The following is a 22,496-nucleotide window of genomic DNA, read 5'->3' on the forward strand; positions in this document are numbered from 1 at the left end:
TCTTAGGGACATAATTTGCTCCCTACATAGTGCACTCTGTGAAGTCTTAGGGAAATTAACTTGCTCCCTACATAGTGCACTCTGTGAAGTCTTAGGGACATTAACTTCTCCCTACATAGTGCACTCTGTGAGGTCTTAGGGACATAATTTGCTCCCTACATAGTGCACTCTGTGAGGTCTTAGGGACATTAACTTGCTCCCTACATAGTGCACTCTGTGAGGTCTTAGGGACATTAACTTGCTCCCTACATAGTGCACTCTGTGAGGTCTTAGGGACATAATTTGCTCCCTACATAGTGCACTTTGTGAAGTCTTAGGGACATTAACTTGCTCCCTACATAGTGCACTCTGTGAGGTCTTAGGGACATAATTTGCTCCCTACATAGTGCACCTCGTGCACCTCCCTGCGTATTTCACTACGTAGCCACTACAGTGAAGGGAACGCTGCAGTAGGAGCGCACCTCCAACTAGATGCCTTCTGCCCTAGGAAATGAAGCGCAGTTTGACCTCATGCCCTCCTTTGCATATTGACTTTTGTCCACTTGTTGCATTAAACAAATTGTGCAAATTATAACGTTAGACTCATCAAATAGGTTGCTGTCATATAAACCTTCCCTTCACAAGGGTGAAACACCATTTACAGAGAGAATGTCTTCAGGCGGTGTAGATAACGCACCATATAATGCTTTGAGAGAAGGAATTTGGCTTCGATTATATATTTAAAAAAAAAAAAATTAAGTACTTGAATTGTTCATTAAAAAATGTGAACGAGTCTGTCTGCAGCTGTATTTGAACGCATATGTATTTAAATTCATATACTGCTCAAGTCTATTAAATAAATTACATTAACTTAGTTTTGCCATTTCTTGCACCTAATCTACAGCAATAAAATAAATCTTTTAATGAGATAATGGTTCAACAATAATTCAGTTTCCTCAAAAGGCATTTTTTCTTTGATAATTATCATTATTTGTGTTTTTATTAATAATTAAATTATGAATGTTCTGTAATTCTCTCTCCCTTTGAATTCGCATGCTGTTTTTAGTGGCTGTTGTATGTGTCATTGGGCATGCTGGGTAATATCCCAAGGCCCTGACTGGCTGACCGTACTAGGGGTGGAGCCAGCTGGCGAGTCAAGATTAGTCCACGGCTGAATTGAGCACTGCATCCATTTCTTTGGTACAGTCCTCGAAAAGTGCGCTAAGCGAAGTGGAAGTTGATGGACTGAGCTGCTGACCTCACTGACACAGGCCAACTCTGTTCTGTTCTTGCTCTCTTCCGGGAGTATATGATCAGAGCCTTTGGTTGACTGACGCCAGCACATTTTACATGGCCTGTCAAACTTATCCTGTCCCCTCATTTCTCCCTGATATTGACATGGAGGAGACATTTGGTCATGCATTCACTGGTGATCAGGGGCATACATGGGAGGTGGGCATATTTAAAAAGAAAACACAGAATCAGTGTCACAAATTGAACCAACTCCGAAGCTCTTAAGAAATGCAAACTTCTCGGTGTACAAAGGATAAATCACTGAAATCTCTGATTTTTCTGGATAAAGCTCCTTTAAGAAGTAATTTCATAACGGTTCACAATCCCCTAAGCCTTCCAACCTCATTTTACATTTTAATTAGACACTGAAGGTGACCTATTGATGAAGGGCTCGAGAGGACTGCATACGTCGCACAGCCTACTGCTAAATACACAGATTCCTATTTTCTGAAAATTGATTGTGCCGCTGCAGGGACACACTTTCAGACTGAAAAATGACACAGGCCATCACACCTCAACCTAGTAAAAAAAGATACATCACGGGGTTATTTTTCCTCCGCACCAACAGTAGAATGATGAGTAGGGTGCACACACTGCAGCGGGCCTGCTCGTCTCACGTGTGCCGGCAACGCCGCACCGGGGGCATGTTTTTTCTTTTTTCTTTTATCTTTTCCTTGCCATTTTCTTGAAACAAAGAATCTATACTGCGTGATCTGCAACACAAGACAGGGAGAAGCACTTACCTCGTTCACAAACACCCAGTGGCTGTCCTTGGAGGCCAGGTTCGTTTCTACAGCCTGTGGAGAGACACACAGAGACAGAGTGGAGAATGAGTGAGCAGTCATTGAGGAAGAGGGAGCAACAGAATTCTCCCGAGGCCGCAGCCGGGCTCGCTTGGCCTGACCCGGCCCGGCCATGAGGCCCGGGGAGGAGAGAGGCCGTCATGTCTGCGTAGACCGTAGCGCAGCTGGTTCAGAGGACAAGCCCCTCTGCTTGGTTCATAGACATGCTGCGTTCATCAGGACGAGGGCGTTCTTTCCTGCACCCTTCACACGTGACATTTGCACAAAGGTCCGCTGCAAAGTTGGCGTGCGCTCTGCTATGAAGGAGCGCTTAAAGACAAAACCATGCCCATATAAGACATTTAAGTTCCAACTGATCCATGCAGTATGTCTAGGCATACAGGACTTCAAAGCCTCCCTCAGTCTTCTATAACCAGCGCTGAAACTATTGCGTCCATTCTCATGTGGCTTTTCCTCATGTTTAATGCACACATTCTGCCGTCAACACAGTATGGTTGCGTAGGAGATGCGTGTACGCCAAACATCAGCAGACCCAGTGGCCTGATGCACACCCATGGACTATGACCTGAGAGCATGTCCTGAGAGGGAGTCTTGAGAGTGAGTCCTGAGGAACATCTCCTGAGATTGCCCTGAGAGCAAGTCCTGAGAGCATGTGCTGAGATTGTCCTGAGAGCGAGTTCTAAGAGCGAGTCCTAAGACCGAGTCCTGAGAGTGAGTCCTGAGAGCGAGTCCTGAGAGCATGTCCTGAAGTAGGTGGGCTTGGCCAGATGGACTTCCTCTGTCTCATTTATTCTCCTTACATTAGATGTCATTACACATGTAAACAGTCACCGGGATATAGCTCTGCCTCTGAGCAAGTCCATTACTTAGAACCAGGGTGAACCAACCAGCCATGTTAATGAAACATTCAGTTAAAGGGCTGTGTTTCTATCATTGTTAAATCAGGCAATATTTTTGGGTGGTTAAAAATGTAGACTACATGTAAACCAGTGAAGAGTGTTTATGATATAATAGGTTGAATACACGTCCCATGAAATACTTGTCGTTATCGGCAGTGACAAGTCTATATTTTTGTTTATTTATAAGTGCTTTTTTGGTAAACTGAAATGCAGTGCTTGGGCGCAGTATGTGTAAAAGACAGTGTGTGGCTTGTGGAGTTGGATCAGAGATGTGTCCGTATGGATTCTTTCATCTGGGCCTTTATTAGCAAGGCGTTGCCTATCTCCAGTGAAGCCTGCAACCTCCATGGACATACACAAACAATGCAGAGCAAAATAATAACTTCTTGAAAGACTTTAGGACTACACTAAAGTGCCAGAACTCATGTAAAATTCATCATATATAACATCATAAGAACTTTGGGAATGATTTCCCGAAGTGTGCTTGCCATATCACAGCATCCATTACATCACTGGACCAAACAAACAAGAAAACAGGCAGGTAGGCGAACGAACAACCCAGGTAGTTTGTCCAGTCAAAAAAACAACCCAGGTAGTTTGTCCAGTTAAAAAAAACCAACTCAGGTAGTTTGGCCACCTCAATTCAAACCACGCTTTGCCAGGTGATTTTAAAGTCATGCGAACTTTAATGGGTAATATTCATAGCTGTATTCATATTATATGATCTACAAATGAATGCATGTACAGCTGTGAACAACAGACCAAAAAAACCCCAAAAAAACAAAAGGTTTTACTCATATACAGTGAACATTTCTGTGCATGTATCTATACACTCTGCTTTATTAGCGATTTCAGTTCGCCGGGATCCAATTACAATACCACAGCCTACATGGCCTGGTGCTATTATAGACTGTTCAAACACATTACAGAGCTAGTACTACGTCATGACACGTCACACTAACAGAGAGGGAAGGAGTCTGAGTATCTCCACTAGGCTGTTTTGGTTCTGCGATGGCGAGTTATGTTATAAGTAACCCTCTGCATTCGAACGCGTTCAAAATGTCCCAGTGATCTTCTGCCTCTTGCTTGATTCTCCTCCCGCTATCTACTGCGACTCAGGCCTTTCCAACATGAGCGCCTCTCCCTGCGTAGGCATACGCGGGAAAGTACGGCAGAAAGAAGACACTGTTGTTTAGGGTGGAATGCGTGGCTGCCTGCTGGGAGCTGATAGAGCCTCGACGCAGAGATCAGGCAAAGCAGGCAGCACGCGCTTGTTCCTTCGCTCCTGACACCAGCCTTGACACGTTTGTTCAGTTAGCTGTCTCCGCAATGCTGTCCATGTAGGGTTGCCCTCCTACACGCGACATCTCTCTCTCTCTCTCTCTCTCTCTCTCTCTATCTAGCTCATGTCCACGACATTTCCCTCCTGACAGCTGACTAATCTGATGGACTAATGCGTCAACTGCGAAGCCCTCGCATGGTTTGACATGGCTTGCGGAAAGGAGAGGCAGGGAGCGAATCAAAACGAGCGAGCCCCTACCCTGAGCAACACCCTGCCCCGCCCCCGCCCCACCCCGCCAAACTGACTCTCTGCAGCTCTCTGATTAGAGACCGGGCAGCAGAGTGGCTGCCAGTGCTTGTATAGTCCTCTCCACCTGTAGGCGAGGGGGCTGTGATTTTTGGAGTGTATGATAGGCGTAGGGGGCGGGAGGGTCTCTCAGAGGCCGCGGCATGAGCGCAGAAGATCCAAGAGCCACTAACGAGGTGGTGATTGGACCGTGACCCGGTTCCTTGAGCAGAAAGGCAGCGTGGGCCGGTGGAGGTCACCTGCTTTAAGCACAGGGCGCAAACACGGTTAGCGTAGCATTAACCCTGGAGCTTTGTGCGTGGGTTTTTACAAAGAGAGGTCAGCACTGCATGCTTCTCTCCCTCCCTCCGTCTTACTGACCACATAAACTCCGAGGACTGAGCACAGAATCCCACCCCAGACAGGCAGCTCCTGCCCCAATACTCGTACCATAATTACTGCTACACAAGGGCTCCGGAAGGCACTGCAATGCAGGTATAAAAATAGTCCAATTAAAAGTCTCGCACTGCGTCGCTGCGGAGACGGGGCCTGACAGGGAGAAACGGCAAAAAGAGCGAGTGACCCCTCCGAGCACAGTCATGACCATCAGATCACGAGTGCACAGCAAGCCACATGCCATCATATATGCGAAGGGGGAGGCGGCCCCGCTCTGCGTTTAACGTCTTTGCCTCGATTAACCATGATCACGCAATAATGTAGACATCATGCTGTCACTTGCCTCTCTTTATCAAAGCTCCCAGGAATTTGGTCAGTCATCTAAATAAAGCAAATTAATGAGCACTTAAAAGCTACGTTCGGGGATGCTCTGCTGTCGATGTCTTATTCTTGTTAGGGGGAGGCGGCAAGGGATCCGTCAGTTTAGATATACTCGAGGAAGGTGTGCGATGCAAATCCGGCATTAACTCGTAGCTATAATGGATTTCCTATGAATCTCGCACGTGGCAGGCAAGTGGATCATTCGCGCTGGGAACGACGTGAACCGAATGTTTCGTTTTTAAAGGTACCGGAGGATAGTAGAGACCCCACCCCTCGCCACATCGCACCGGTCATGAAAGATGCACGGATTCCCTCTGATGTTTGGATGGAGGGATTACGCAGACTCCCAAATATGGTCCTGTTGGGACTTCTCTCATCTTCAGCAATCCTGGGAGGGGTCAGCTGCCGGGGGGCAGTATCGAGGTGCAGTCTCATAGCAACTGAAATAAACCTTCTTTTTGTTGTTGTTGCTTTCTTATTTGGTTCGAAGTAAATTTATAAGATGTGATCTCCATCTCTGGCTTGTTTCAAGCCGTAGAGAAAAACGCAATTCGAATTCAAATTCAGATTCAAAATAACTGCTCCCAGGCTAACCCCCAGACTTAAATTAAGCCTTACAGTGTTACTACTGCTGGGTGAGATTTGGTATAAACAGAATGAGTCTTTGGTATGCCTTTGTTAAGGTGCAGTATAGATAGAGCAGATATATCAGTATAGAGGGCACTGTAGAGACATAATGCAATAGCAGAACGAAGCTCTTTGCATCCTATTTCACGGCTCAGGGTTTTGTTTTTTTTTGTTTTTTTGCTTTCTAAAGTTCTGAGTTAGTCATGGAATGGTAATGATGCTCAGTTCTCACAGAAGCAGCACCTGAGAAGTAGCAGTAATGTCAGGCCACAGCGGACAGCTGTGCCAGGCCCTGCCTTGTTATCGCGCTTCCTGTTTGATGAGAAGTGGCGCGCATTCGCCTTAATAAATCCGCGTATGCGCCACGGACGCCCCCGATCGAGTCCTCGCGAAAGAGTCGAAGTGGCCCATCTGCAGATGCCGCGGATCTGAATTCGATTTTCCCCACACTGCGTCTCCGGCGCCAGCTGGCACGATCCTGTCCAATTCTCAGCGGGACTTTGAAAAGTTACAGTAGGTCCCTGGTCGCTATGGTGACAGAGCACCGCTGCGGCGGTGGGGCTTTTTTTGCGGGCTGCGTCGGGCTGCGCGTGCCTCTGGGAGCGGTGCGTGTTTGCAAGATAGGGTTTCGAGACCTGCAGAGGTCTTTCCTGAAAGGTGGAGGTATAAACAAATCTCCATGATGGGAATATTGATCAACACCAGTGTCTTCTTGGGTGAGAGGATCCTTGAATTCAGCACAGGCACCACCGAACTACAGCGGGCAGCGGGTCACAGCAGTGGGTAGATCTCTGCGTCTGATTGGACAGTGCAGTCGGAGCCGCGGTGATCTCAGCTTCTGGTCGGACGGCATGGTTAACCCTGGAGCATCTGCGGAACCCACCGATACGGTGTTAGCGCACGAGCAGGGCTGTTCACGAGGGCCCCGGTCTCCCCCCTTCAGAAACAGACAGACACCAGAACTACCGCCAATCTCGTTACGCCAAAATCCCTGGAGTGGAATTAACTGTGTCGAACTAACACATACGATGTGCGTTTGAGTCCAAATGGGCACAGATAAACACTGTAAGAGTTCGCTCGACCCAGGAGACGTGGCTGTTCACTGGTGTTATTGTTAACACCACCCCCATCAGCACTGAGCGTCCAGTCCAGGAGATCCAGCCTACCAGCAGACCTTCATTTCCCAGAATGCTTGATCCTTTTAATACTCCCTGTATTCATCTTCCACATTAGCATAATGCTAATGAGCTTCAATACAAATGTCAGAGATGTATTAAAAATGTAGATATCATTGCAGTCTGGGTAAACACATGAGTTGTTTTTGAAGCCATTAGTTTTGCGTGTTACCAATAGTAAGATCGATATAAAGGTGACGTTTTGAAAACTGAACAATCTATGAAGATCCAGAAAGAGGGTGAACTCATTGTCTAGATGTTTTTTTTGTTTTTCTTTTCAAAACAAACAAAATATGTAGTACATTCTGTCTCTCTCTCTACACACACACACACACACACACACACACACACACACACACACACACACACACACACACGCACACACACACACACACACACACACACAAGGCAGGCCTCTGCCCAGACGTCTCTGGTGTCTACCTCTGTCTCGGGCAAGGGGCAGAGCCAAGAGCAGCCGGTGCATTCTAGGGTTGGCGTGTCTTGTCTGCGAGTGCTCGTTTCATTATGCTGTATAAGAACTTGTCTCGATGGCCCATATTTATTCCATCCTCACGTCTCATCTCAGACGTACAGTCAGCAGACACAGGTTGCACACAGCTGGCGGCAGGAGGTGCCATTTTAATATGCCTACAAGGAACATGATGTACTGCGAATAACAAAAAAAAAAAAAAACTATCAGCATCCCACCTCGGCTGAAGGGAGTTATGGCATGGTGAACACACTCTCGGACTGTGCCTGCTTTACACACACACACACACAAACACACACACACACACACACACACTCTAGGTTTATAACTGGCCTGTTTTACATGCGCACACTCTGAGACCATACTCAGCATGTTTCACACACACACACACACACACACACACACACACACACACACACACACACACTCTCGGACCATACCTGGCCAGTGTCACACACTCTGCAGTTGTTCTGATGTCCCCTGGAAGCTGGAGGGCCACATTGTCAGCAAAGCGTGTGGAGACAGCTAAGGAGTTAAGTGGGCCGATTCCATCAGGCCATCGTTGGTGCAAACGCAGACTGTGATTAACAGTCTGTGATTAACAGTCTGTGATTAACAGTCTGTGATTAAGGCGACTGTGATTAAGATGACCCTACACTGCCACGCCCCTCCCTTGTTAACCGGTCCATGTGTCCCTTGTTAATGCGTGTATTTAAGGTTCTGTTTAGTCGGGCTGTTTCAGCTACCCTGTCCTGCGCTAAACCGTTTGGTCTGCGCTTTACGTTCTTGTGCTCTGTTATCGGCAAGTGTTCCTGGTGCTTTGGTTTCCTTTTACTTGTTGCGCGCCATAAAACGTCTGCGTTCGTCAAAACGACGGCCCACCTCCGAATCCAGCCCCGCCTCCCAATGTGATAACATCAAAGTTTGATAAATGTTTGATAAATATGAAGAGTGAGCAGCATGCTCTTCACAAAAATCTTCATGCCGTCAGGTCTGTGTGTGCCGGTACCGGGGTCAGTGCCCTCCGGCACCGGCACAGGCCAATCGGGGCAGCCACGCAATCACTGAGCCATCGGCAGTCACACGTCCACACCCATACCAGCTCTGACTCCGCCCTGATCTGCTGCGATTATCTTTGCAACCATCTTTTCTATGTGACGTCGGAAATGTTTACTTGATCAGGTGTTTGGCTCTCCTGTGGCTCACAAAACAGCGGATTTATAGCTGGAATCTTGGCCTGCAGTGGTCTAAGTCACAGGCTCTGACCCTACGCCCCAAGGGAAACAGAGGTGTAAATCTCAGCAGTGGGACACGAGGACTCCCGCGGCAGGTGTCAACGAGCCGCGAACGAGTCAAAACATCCCTCCTTTCTCCCAGCAACGGCACTTTCCACGTAGTCCCTAACAGCCAAGGAAACACCAGGCACATGCTGACCAACTTTTGCTAAACGTTCCTCCCCGGCCTCTCCCTACAGGGTCTCAAATTACCAAATTAAGTTACTCGCCAGGCCTTTTTTTTTCCTGGAGGGACACGATCAGACCCTACGAGCCGCCTGCTGCCTGTGTGGTGTGGGCAGAAGTGACCTACTGCTGGTGGCCTGGACCCGCAGGGCTAGGCAAAAAGGCTGCTTAGTCCCAGTTAGCACACTGTCAGACTGACTGACGCAGCTCAGCGAATAAAGTCGCCCCCTAGGGCGGCGCCACGGAGCACAGCAGGACGACAGAAGGAGAGAGCACGACAGGACCGCCGCTAACGGACATGTCCAGACGGTCGCATGGGAGAGGGAAAGGGTCGGTTGATTCGAGATCACCAAGTAAGGGACAGATGACAGATGAAAAGCTCACATTTAGCAAGGGCTTTGAAGATTAGCTCGAAATGCGACGAAACCGACACAGGCCACTCAGGGACGCAGCCTGCTCATGGCCGCCACGAGAGCAGAGCCCATCGGCAGAGCTTCTCAGAACTTCCAAACGGAAGATCAAGGGAAGATCAGCAGCATCGACACAGCCTTTCCGTTTTACACCTCGAGAAGAGAGCCGATCCATGGCCCCTCACCGCGTCCCTCGGCTTCGGTCTGGAGTGGGCAGCGCGAGTCTTGGTGAAGAGCAGGATAATGACGGCTAACTCACAACGCAAAGGCTGCTGACAGCACTTACCGTTCCTCTCCCACATAAAACGAATCAAGCCCTTTCAGCAGAGAATGAAGCAAGACGCACGAACATGAACATTATGCAGGAAAAAAACCATCTAACAATATGCTGAACATAAATCGGCCGAAAGACTAACTTGGGCTGGCAAAACAAAAAAAAAGAATCTTTAAGCCCCTTGAAAAAACATGTTCACAACAATCAGGACTAGATTAAAAAGAGTTTCAAAAGCTCCCTAATGCTCACAAGATAATAGCCTTTTTGGGAGAATATGTAATACAGACAGCGTCATTACCAGGCCAGACGGCTGTTCAGAGGATAGAACTGCAACGCAACCGCCATACAAACGAGACACTAGATAAGAAAACGTAAAATGGACAAACAACATGGCACCGGAATGTGGTCATGCCATACAAAGAGAACACAGGCTACACGACCTTGCTGCTTGCCAGTCCAAGAAGGCTTTCCCGATGGACGCACATGCTAACGCTCTTGCCTGCTTCGCACAGTGTTTCAGAAGTCAGGCCTCTTTCACACCGCTTGGAGTACTCGGAAGGTACTGGAACAAATGCTCCACAGCTGAAATTCCAGGCCGTAATAAAGGATTAATCAGATATATTGTCTAGCTGCAGAGTAAATCAAAACAACATATCACTAGTAACCTGGGTTAATGAGTTAGGATATGACTCATTCATTTGGCCATTCAGAAACAGATGGTTCTTGTTCCATTATAAATGGCTAACAACAGGGAGCAAAATTTTCACTTTTTCTGCCCCTGAGACCAGGTGATATCGAGATAAATTGTTCATCTGAAGTCCTTCTTTAACAACCCTGGGAAGCAAATGCCCAATTTGGGGCTTTGCCTTTTGTCTGCCTCTACGAGGATCGATCGTTACGTGTTAATATTACAGCGTCTCCTACTGATTTTGCCCGCTGCGTTGGGAAGGAAGCAAAATGCTGGTCGAGCGCCAGAGGCGTGCCCCCCGGTCTCTGAAACAAGCTCCGTCCTGGTCGGAGAATGGGCTCGAGGAGAATAGTGACTGCGTGACGCAATTAGGAAGGATGGCCGTTTGACGCCGGGCCAGGCCGGGGCAGGGGGTGACCCCAAACGTACGAGCTCAAACGCCATATTGCCCTACCAGATGTGGGAGCAGGTCACGACCGGGATGCAGGAGAGATGATGCGATGAGGCAGACTCACAAGTGCAAGTTGCAGGGAGCATAAATGTCTCTGTCTGCATGAATCACTTCAGATCATTTCCACCAAGGGGAAAGCATATAATATTTGCATTTATTCGATAGAATTGGATGTACTGTCCATGGTAAATTAGACAAAGTATGCTTATTAGTGCTTCAGTAAAGCATTCACCCTAACTAACCCTAACCCTAGATCATCAAGTATGCGTGTTAACCCTTCAGTAAAGCAGTAACCCTCAGCTCCTATTGTTTAAATAATTGTTCAGTTTCACTTTATGGCAAATATATACCCTGATCCTGAAGGTTATTCCTTACAGATTTCATGGTGGTTCTATGGTTCTGATTCCACTCCAACAGGCCAGACCTTCAAAAGATGCTTGTTTCAATTACTGGTTATTGCTATTTGCCTGTGGATCACTGAGCATGAGTTTGAGGAAGGTGGCGCAATCCAGTTCGACTTCCCACAGCCTTCCATTGTTCAGTTTTTCTGTTGGCTGTTGTTTGGACATTGCAACATGCATCTAAAACGCAAAGGAAAGGCTGTTTTGCTGACACAGTACACTAAAGCGCTAAAAGCTTTCCAGTAGTATGGATGGTGTCCATTCCTGAGAGTTGAGGGGTTAACTACACGCACTCACGCAAACTCAACTCTCCCTACCTGCCATGGACCAAGAAGCAGCCCCCCGTTGACAGCTAGACAGCCGATGCCACACCCCCCGAATATGCTCCATCGGTCTGACCGTCTGATCTCGCCGTGCGGGCGGAGCCTGCTCGCTGTCATCCTTTCTCATCGCCGGGCCTTTTCTTTGCCTTCCCTCGACGCGACTTCCGACGAATTTCGAGACAGTCAGCTGCCTATTCCGCGCTCTTCCCTTCACGCGCTTGTGTTCACTCATTTAACAGGAGCGATCTTATGAGTTCATATTTTCACGCCGGCGCCATTCAGGGTTATTTCCCTTGCAGGAAGATGGGCCACTTCAGCGTGCAAAGGCGCGTTCGGCGCGGGGAGCCAGAGGTGCAGGCACTGTGGCGAGCATTAATTTCCCCCTGGAAACCATTAAAGGAGTTTTGATCTGAAAGTTACGAGTCCTGGCATTTCATAAACTACAAATCACAGAGTCGAGAGAGTGAGAAAGAGAGAGAGAGAGAGAGATAGAGAGCGCACCCAGCCTACCAACCCTGATTGAATGCCTACTGAGGTGTTAAACTCAAGGGACAGAAATGAAGAGAGTGATGCAGGTGAGAGAGACAGAATGAAAGAGACAGAGAAGTAGAAAGAGAGAGAGATGAAGACTGACCTCAATTATAGTATGCAGATGGGAGAGACCTCACGGAACCCATACAAAGAAAGGTGGAGATCTGGACGTGCTCCGTGGGGAGCTTCATTCCAACACCGTAACAACACAGAGACGCACCGAAGGCCGTTCCCCAGTGGGGGGCGTCGTTTATTGCGCCTTCCCTGTACCTCTGGGTCTGTTTGCGGCTCTTGAAGACGGCTCTGATGCACAATACAGCAGCTTAAAAGCAGACCAGGGTGAAGGCTCGACGATTACATCCCGTAATGTGCACGCGGGTACCGATGAGAGGCAGTTAGATAATAGGCATCTGAAAATAGCGATTCCGAGAAGGACAATCTCCAGAGACTTGTCTGGGAGAGCGAAGATGGCATAATCGGGACCATTCTACAAAACTTTTGAGAGTGTGAAAAACACGAGAGCTTGTTGACCACAGGGGGAGAGGCGTTGCCAGGCTGACAAAAAAAAAAAAAAAACCCTCACAGATTGGACCTGTTTATATTCGGCAACACTGCATTTACGGCAAGAGTTGTCCGCCGAATGCCATGCAGAATGAACACAATGTGAGATCTGAACTCAAAACAATGATGTGTGTGTGTGTGTGTGTGTGTGTGTGTGTGTGTGTGTGTGTGTGTAATTCAGTTGCACTTGCAAAAAGATGATCCACCTTCTTTCTGAACTTTCTGATGGAAACTCAGTCCTCGACATGCCAGCCAATTCGCACCAAGTACTCTTTAACAGTGACTAAGCACATTCGCCCAGCAACACAGATGTGGCGCAGCTGTTCACACTTCTATGAACAGAAGCGTTCCACTGGCATGCCACTGCCCACAACTGCGATGACAACTCTGTAATTAAAATGCTCTCGGTGGGCTGCGAAACTAAGAGGCGGAATGTTTTCCCCTCTTAAAGCTCGACCGATAGCACGACCGGGTGCTGCAGACTCCGCGTTCAGCCACCTTAAAAAATTTTTTCCTACCCATCCACCATTGCTGTCGCAGTAATCAGGATGCCAAACTTTTAATCTCTTTCCACCTGTGGGATAATCAGTCACACAGATAAATACTGACATCTTTTGACACTGTGACTCATCATAGTAGTTTCTGTGTATCTTGCTCCACAGAAGCGAATTGGCACCTGGTTTAGGAGAGGCCTCCATAACGCACTTATTAAGAGTGGAGGCTGTATGATTGAATATAATGGGTCATTGATCCACGGACAACAAAGATGTGTGCGCATGTGTGTGTGTGTGTGTGTGTGTGTGTGTGTGTGTGTGTGTGTGTGTGTGTGTGTGCGCGCGCATGCGTGCGTGTGTGTTGTGTGTGTGTGTTTCGGTGTGGAAATAAGATGGGGCCAAACAATTCTTCTTCTTTTTGTTTAAGAACAAGAGGCAGAAACCACAGCAAATCCAAAACAACAACAAAGTGCGGAAGGCTGGCGTGACTGGCGTGTAGATACATGAACCAATTTCTGATTCCCCACTGAAATTAGACTCCCTCACCCTTTTATTGGCAAGCCTATTCAAAAAGCCTTCAAATTAACTACCTTCTCCACACATCAGCCGCTTTCTTCTCTTCTATACCTTCAAATTGCCTCTTTTTTTTTTAGCCAGCCCGCACAGCTTCTGTTTACACTTTGCCCGCTACTTTAGGGAAAAGTCCGGAGCTTCAATTTGCATGTACAAACAACTTGTTGTGATGTTCTATTAAAAAGGTGCAATGTAATTCAAAATGCTCCTTAGTACACATGCAGTCTTTACCTTTCTCAACTCCTCCGGGGTCTCATTACTGGAGTGATACAACTGTCTCTAACTTGCTACCTCAATTTCTCTCTCTCTTTCTCTCTCTCTCTCTCCCATCAATGTCAGTCTGCTTTCTGACCTGCAGAAACATGAGCACGGCTCCCGGAACAGCCGAGAGACAGAGAGAGAGAGAGAGAGAGAATGTGAGTGTGAGAATGAGCTGAAGAATACCAATTTTTTTTTATCTAATCCAGCTTTAATGATGCATTAAAGTGTAACTGAGCCGAGGCTGGAGTCGAGGTAGACTGAAACCCAGCTGTGGTGCTGGACTTGCTGGATTTGCCGCAGTTTCAATACGTCCTGAGTGAAACCTGTTTCATCTCCACCTGCATTGTTTTCTATAGTGCCCACACACACTTGATTGACAGGACGGACACCTCGTTCCTGACTCACCTCTACTACATATCGCCCCCCTCACGCATTCCTCCCTAATTGAAAATGCTCCTGTCACAAACCTTCAAGACTATGGGGCAGTCAGGTCAGAGGTACTAGAGAAGATGTCTCCAGTTAGCACTGGGGTACATTATTTGTTTTGATGTGTCCCGTCATAGCAACTTTCTAAAATCGGGATGCATAGACCGCACTTTGCACTTTCTGAGCACGTTCGAGTGCCTATTCACAGAAGGTATACCTGGCGATGGTTCGGTGCAGTTGTTCTCACTGGTAGGGGCTGGTGGAACTGTTTCAAGAGTTCCAAGTGTGTGTGTGTGTGCATTTTGAAGCAATCAAGCAAGAAAGTTTGAGTAGTTTTAGAGCACTTATGGTACATGATGCAGTTGGTGGACACTGATCTCTTCCTTAATTAAATCAATAACACTTCATATAGTGGTTTGTCATTTTTGTATTTAAACTGTATGTTAAAATTACAATGAAAGGTCTGAAGACTGAAGAACCACCGGGAGCTGAGATCTTGCCCCCAACATCTGTCATTTGATAACATAGATGAGAAACTACGTCGCCTCCCCTCTGCAACTTCAATTTAACCACCGCCCATAGCTGAAGAAACCTGACGAACTGTAATCCTCGAGCTGGGTGTGCAGAAAAGATGAGAATAGCCCAAACCACACGATACCTTACAGTTTGGCAGGGTAAACTAAGGCACTAAAGAGTGTGAACGACAATGGTGTGGGAAAACATGATTAAAGGTTCTATTTTGGACCACTTATTTCTCCATTAGCGTGATTAATGTGGCCCGGCTTGTGTCTCGGACCGGGCATTGGCGTGAAAAATGATGCAATTAGCTTTTTTGAATAGAGAAGGAAAACCCGTCTCGAGAGACACACACAGCGATGATGATGCACTCGATCCTCCTGCCTTTCATTTCACTCACTTACGGGGACTCTCCAACCACCCCAGGACGCGCCGCGTCCGCCGGTTCTAGCACCAGATTCGATCGCTTAGCGCAAGGAGTAGAAGCTCCAGGCTTTGTTTTGGGCATGGATATGATTCCCTGTTCTTTTCTTTTTTTCTACAGAATGGGACAGGAAGATCGTCAGAAGAGGTGTACGAGTAATGCGATCAAATCAGGCTCAATTCAGTGAATAAAAAAACCCAACGGGCCGTTGAAAATGAGGTGCGCTAACCCACCTTTTTTTGGACTATTTGAACATCAGTATGCAAATGGGATAGCTGCGATCTGAACGTGGACAGGCAAACAGAAATGTGCACAATTACCTTTTCGCTCCATTGCATGCACAGACACGGAACACACGCACCTTTCCAACACCTGACACGATGCTTTCTGCCACATTGCTAGTCCGTTTTGTGAGGGAACGAAGACTCATTTAAACGCAGTTGCTAAAAAAAAAACTAAAAAAAAAACCCTTCCAGAAGAGAGAATGCCTGCAGGCCCTCTTAATCAAAGTGGCACTGATAAGTATTACAGAATCAAACCCTTTATGTGTGGGGAGTGCCACAGGTGTGTTTACTAAAGCCAAAGAATAGAAAAGACAACAGAACCTAGACTCGCATAGCAAATTGCATACTGCGGTATATTCAATAACCAAATAGCACTAAATCACACACTTGTCACAACACTCTCATACACTCACACCTAGCCTGCTTTTTTACTTTTGGTGCATTTGTGCCCTGTACATACCAGGTAACTGGCAAAGATGTTTATATGAGCGATGCATCTCATGAGCAGTGCTGAATCATTTGCATTGGAGACATTATCGCCATTTCCCAAGCAAAGATAATGACGACGCTTTTAAAATCTTATTTTATAGGAGTTGTGAAATTAGAAGCTATCTTTCTGTCTTTGAGAGTAGGCATTAAATCCATTTACCCATTTTCCTGTTGTTCAATATGTAATGTCTTTCTGTTGCTGTTTGTTGGTTTTAAACATCAGAAAGTCCCCGCTTTGTTCTCTGTCTGCAGATGGCTTTTATGTGACTACGCCGGCCCCCTTGCTTTCCATTCAACTGTTTTCTAAAAGATTTAACTACTTAAATGGAAGCAACGCTTCAATTTTAAGAAGGACACTTTTAGCACATGTTAGTCACAGAGCTGGAGTACACACTTACCACAAACCTTATTAGAACCACTTATTTAGCTCTCATATCTAGCAAGTCTCTAATGACAGAACCTCTACCGGATTTGCTTCCCACCAGTACATCCAGCACCGTGTCAGTGTTACCGCGGTGTTGGGAGCAGTCCAGCACATGAACAAATATCTCATCTGCAGGGGAAGAGGGAGAAAGGTCCCTTAGAAACTGTGCAAGGCAAAGGATGGGTCACAGCCTGGAACTGCACACCCGTAAAACGCCCCTACCAGATAGACGGACTCGTCGCAGTAGCCAGTGAGTGCAGGTAAAGGTTTCCAAAGGCTAGGTTGTGGCTGCACGAAATATTTCATGCTTTTTCTATACAGACCAAAAATGAAGCATTTGAAGGCACTAGTGTCTGTGCAGTAATGTTTTATATCGAGTTTCACTCAAATATGCATTTTCGAAACCACTTCACCGCTGGAGACTTTTACATTTCATTAATTCTTGTCAAACAAATCTTCCATTACACTGATTATGGTTACACTGTGAAATACTGCAAAGACCCCGAACCACATCCGCTAATTTGATTTTCTCTTCCTGAATCAACGGTGGGACAGGAGAAGATTCCTGGGGAAACGGTTTGCCGCCGCCATGCTGGAATTAATTTGCTGGGGAGCCGCGGAGTTACCGGAGCAGATAAGTGCAAGAATGTCTATGTCGGACCTTCTGTGCTGAGCCATCGTCAGGCGCAGGCTGCATGCCACCGCAAACTCTGGGAGCAAGTGCAGGGCTAACGGAGACCTGACAGATGTTTCTGCCCCTGTGTCCTGAGATGTAATTACGTGGGAATGCCTCATGCTACTTGTTAAGTGACTTTGTCCTTGCTTGTATAATGAAGAGTATCCGCCTGTCTTGGTAATTGGATTAACTGTAGCCTAAACACCTCCGCTGAAATGACTCTAAGATGAACATCACATGTGATTACTCGGGCTTTCACTCGGAACCGAATGAGGAAAGGTGGTCGTGATTCGGAAAAAACAAACAAACAAATGAGTGCGTACAGGGATGGATATAGAGCTTGTCCACTCTGACATGTGTCCTCAGGGAATCACGGCGTGTCCCACTCAGACAGCACGTAGTCTCCCAGGGCACGCTAGTCCCCTCACCGAGGCGAGTCTGCAGCACGGAGGCATTGATGCAGGGTGCCTCAGACGCAGATCTAAGCTGAATGGGCTCTATTTATATAGAGACATGACTCCTCTGAGACTCAGACGACAGCAAACCAGCCTCTCAGTCAAACAGGTGTGTGGGGGTGTTTACGTAGATATATATGTGTATACCTAGGTCAAGACAAGGTTACCGGTTGCCAGGTGATACGTGTGTCTGACAGCTCAGTGGTGCTGTGATGAAGTGCTGGATGGTGGGGGGGGGGGGCGACATAAGAGAAATAAGAGAGGAAGAAAGAGCAGAAAACAAAGATGGAGAGAGAAAATAGAAGAGAGAGAAAGAGAGCAGAACATGGCGTAAGCTACGGGCTTGAAATATGGTGGCCCATCTGTTGTTCTCTCATTTCCGCTGAGGAGTTTTTTTTTCCCCTCTCATGCTTTCACCAGACGCACCGTCCACCAGGAAGAGTGATCGCCCCTTTCCGTACGCAGTTTTTCCCGCCCCATACATATTCACTAATGTTTACTGTTTCTTCCATGAAGGTGGCACCATTTCTCCAGCCCCTCTGGAGGCAGTAAATGCCAAGGATGCCATCTGGTAGCAGCTTCGGCCGCACTACGGATGACGCGTATCGGAAGCATCGGGGAAAACGATGACAAAGAAAACTGCGCCTCCCCGTTTTTCTGCCTCCTGGTGGAGGACGAGGCACCCACCCATGAGTGGAGCTAATCTAATCTAATCTAAAAGCAAATGAATGGAATGGCCAGTGCAAGTGGAGCTATCAGGAGGATACTGGAGCATCCAGGGGTGGGGGTTTTAGAAATCGGTAGAGGTAGAAACGAAAGCTCTGGCATTAGCTGTGGTAGAGACGTGAACTGGCATCACCTGCAAGATCCCTGACAATAGGAGACATTCCTTTTGTATGATCAGAGGGAGATACTGCAGTCAGTCATCTGTGTAACGGGATTAAGCAGATTATGTAGGGGAGAAAAACCTGACGAACTGTAATCCTCAAGATGGGTGTGTAGAAAAGATGAGAACAAACGCAAAATTCCTTTCCTGTCTCTTTACTAGCAGGAACTCCAGTACTGACTAATGAACTGAGGAGAGGAACTCCAGTACTGACTAATGAACCACCAAGCTCCATGGCCAGACTTTTCAGTACCTATCACAGGTCAGATAAGTGGTAAACGTAGATCCTAAATTTGGCAGACAGCAGATATGGCACAAATCAGGACATAATACAATCAGATATTTAAACAGGACATAATACAATCAGATATTTAAACAGGACATAATACAATCAGATATTTAAACAGGGCAAGGAGAGAAAAATCAGACAGGGACTGGAGGTTCTTTGATGGCAAATAAAAAAACAGTATGAAGATTAATTATGCTTTGTGCCTCTGCCATTCAGGGTTATTAGAAACAAATGCTCTGTGATCTGCACTGGCCAGCTAAATACTACAAAAGCGTTCTGCCTCTGTGAGTTCAAAGTGGGTCAGATGGTGCCCAAGCAGTGCTTTGATCCCATACTCACACACACACACACACACACACACACACAGTCTGGGAGTTAGCAGCCAAAGTCTACCCATACTGCCTCGGTGGGGATGGAGCTGCTTCTGGGAAGTGTGTGTGTGTGTGGGGGGGGGGGGGGGGGGGGGGGGGGGTGTATTTGTTAATTGAGACGAGACAGGGAATATTTGTGGGAAAAAAAACAAAACAATTTGCCTATCGCAAGCCTGAGACTGGGATGCAGGCTCAGGGTGGCACCACCGAACCCGCCGAGAGCAGCAGCTGGATGATGTGCGCGTGAGCAGGCTTGAGGCAGAAGTGTCCTCCACTGACCCCCCTGTGCTCATCAACCACTGCGGTAGGACTGAGCTCACACACACCGAGAAGCCCAAACGGTTCCGCTCAGGCAGAAAAAAAAGAACCTTCCAGAATAGTGAGCCGTAGGCATCCTCGATGGGCATTCCGAACAGCAGAGGAACCAGATTTACGTTCATTGTTGGACTATTTACCGTAAGTACCCAAGCACAAACAGCGTGCTTTATTCTGCAGTAAATGGGTCTTGTTGGGGTGTTGGGGTGATAAATAAAAATCCAGTCCTCCCTCATATTTAATGAACTAATCTTAAATATTTATATTAAGCATTCAGGAAGAGGAAAGGAGAACAACTATTCCCCAGACAGCACAGTCGGAGAGGAGCCCCTGGGCTTCATTAGACATCAAATATGTCACCTGTCACAAAATCTCATTTTAATACCGGGAAAGCACTCCAGTTTCAAATGGATGTTTCTCACACTGCCTCGATACTCCATCAATTTCAGCCCAGAGAAGCTCAGAGAGGAACTCAGGGGAAAGTGGAGGAGACCTGTCGTTTTCAGATTAGTCTGTGACTGCGCCGTTAGCCGTCTGTATCAGAAAGGGGCTGTTCTGGAATCAGCCGGTGGACGGAGCTCCGAGTCCCGAGCCTGGGTCTCGTCGAGGCCTAAGACGGAGCTCTTGAGCAAACAGCGCTCAAAGCCCGGAATGCCTGAGCTGTCGGTGGGCGCTTGAGGAGCTGCCTGCACCGGACAACACAAACGAACTGGGTGGGGATGGATGGAGTTGTGTGGAGCTGAGAGGAGCTGAGTGGAGCTGGGAAGAGCTTGGTGGAGCTGGGAGGATCTTGGCAGAGCCGGGTAGATCTGCGAGGAGCTGGGTGGAGCTGAGTGGAGCTGTTTGGAGGTGTGAGGAGCTTGGTGGAGATGGGAGGAGCTGGCTTGAGCTGGGTGGAGATGGGAGGAGCTCAGAGGAGCTGGTTTTCAGCACTTGGTCTCAATTTGAATAGACTCAGTGACAGTTAGACAGGAAGAGTGAGTCAAGTGTAATGGCTTTTAAATGAAGAAGAAAGAAGAGAAGAAGCCTAATTTAATTACGTCGGCATTTGAATGGCCAAAACGGTCATTTTGAATGTTTGGAAAATTTGAGATGTAATAGCTTTGACAAACCACCCATGTCTCCTGTTCTCTGACTTTTTAGTCTGAATATTTTAGTATGATATTGATATGAGAGCAGAATTAAGAAGCACAAACAATTTCGTAGTATTTCTACCTTAAAAGGCCATAGTGGTCATTTTGACCGTATACATTATTAAACGGCACCTTGCCTCCTCTTTTCTTGCTATTCCAGCAAGTCAGACGTTACCTTGGCAACAGATAGCCAGCACATTTCATCTGATTTACCTCAGAAAACATCCCATAAAAAACTGAAAAATTAATAATGATTCAACAACAATGCTACAACAACAAAACGTACCACTTTTTGCCATCTTATTGTAACAAATGTGTGTGTTTTAATTTATTCAGTATTATACAAAATATAAACATGTATGCTGTGGCCACTTGAGTCAGTTATGGAATCCTGGACGTTCAAGGCTTAAAGGTTTTATCTTATATATGATATATATAGCACATGTCAGTAGCTGTAATGGACAGATGTCTGTCTCAGACAGAAAATATACATTAGGTTGTCCTGGACTCTGGGTATGTGGTCCTGGGCACTGGTTATGTAGTTTGGGCACTGGTTTCGTGGTCCTGGGCACTGGTTATGTAGTTTGGGCACTGGTTTCGTGGTCCTGGGCACTGGTTATGTAGTTTGGGCACTGGTTTCGTGGTCCTGGGCACTGGTTATGTAGTTCTGGGCACTGATTTCGTGGTTCTGAGAACTGGTTATGTAGTTCTGGGCACTGGTTATGTAGTTTGGGCACTGGTTATGTAGTTCTGGGCACTGGTTATGTAGTTTTGGGCACTGATTTCGTGGTTCTGAGAACTGGTTATGTAGTTCTGGGCACTGGTTATGTAGTTTGGGCACTGGTTTCGTGGTCCTGGGCACTGGTTATGTAGTTCTGGGCACTGGTTATGTAGTTTGGGCACTGGTTATGTAGTTCTGGGCACTGGTTATGTAGTTTTGGGCACTGATTTCGTGGTTCTGAGAACTGGTTATGTAGTTCTGGGCACTGGTTATGTAGTTTGGGCACTGGTTTCGTGGTCCTGGGCACTGGTTATGTAGTTCTGGGCACTGGTTATGTAGTTTGGGCACTGGTTATGTAGTTCTGGGCACTGGTTTCATGGTCCTGGGCACTGGTTATGTAGTTTGGGCACTGATTTCGTGGTTCTGAGAACTGGTTATGTAGTTCTGGGCACTGGTTATGTAGTTTTAGGCACTGGTTAGGTGCTGTTCCCCAAGCATGAGAGGTTTGATCCGAGATGGCACCATGCATGCTCAGCGCAGCCATGCCTGAATGTTCCAGCATCCCCCAGAGACCAGTGCACATGCTCTGGGAAAGCCTCACAGCCCTTTTACAGAGCGAAGGTCGGGTCAGCATGGGCTTCATAGAAGCTTCCCGGGGCTTTTTGCTCCCAAATGGACAGTGGATTAGTATTATTCAGGGAGACACAGCACAGAGTGGAGTAGGGAGCTGGGATCCCAGCCAGGAGATCATTCATCTCAGCTCCAGCAAAACCAAGCCATTCTCTCATTTACCAAGCCACTCTCTCTCTCTCTCTCTCTCTCTCTCTCTCTCTCTCTCTGTCTTACTCACACTCTCTCTTTCTCTTACTCTGCCTCTCTCTCACTTACTTTCCTACTCTCCCTCTATCTCAGCTAGCCTCAGCTCCAGCATAATCAGAACAATTCCCACTGGGTCCAGAAGGCGGCAGCGTTCGTGCTTCAGGGATCGGTGGCATTAGCGTGCTGCATGGTTCCCCTCTTGTTAAAGGGGTGGTGTGTCCTGCCTGGTTT

At 47.2% G+C, this 22,496-nt stretch overlaps 1 protein-coding gene across 7 annotated transcripts in view; it reads right to left on the reverse strand.

Annotated features, from left to right (window-relative positions):
• Positions 1–22,496, reverse strand: part of grid1b (glutamate receptor, ionotropic, delta 1b) — a 218,995-nt gene that overhangs the window by 38,502 nt on the left and 157,997 nt on the right. For all 7 annotated transcript variants that reach the window (XM_081697688.1, XM_035533704.2, XM_035533703.2 and 4 more), the window contains one exon: positions 2,016–2,069. In XM_081697688.1, the coding sequence (XP_081553814.1) occupies positions 2,016–2,069 (54 nt within the window). The remainder of the gene's footprint in view (positions 1–2,015; positions 2,070–22,496) is intronic.

Source organism: Electrophorus electricus, chromosome 15 (assembly GCF_041902795.1).
Source record: "Electrophorus electricus isolate QZ-2024a chromosome 15, ASM4190279v1, whole genome shotgun sequence".
Lineage (NCBI taxonomy): Eukaryota > Metazoa > Chordata > Actinopteri > Gymnotiformes > Gymnotidae > Electrophorus > Electrophorus electricus.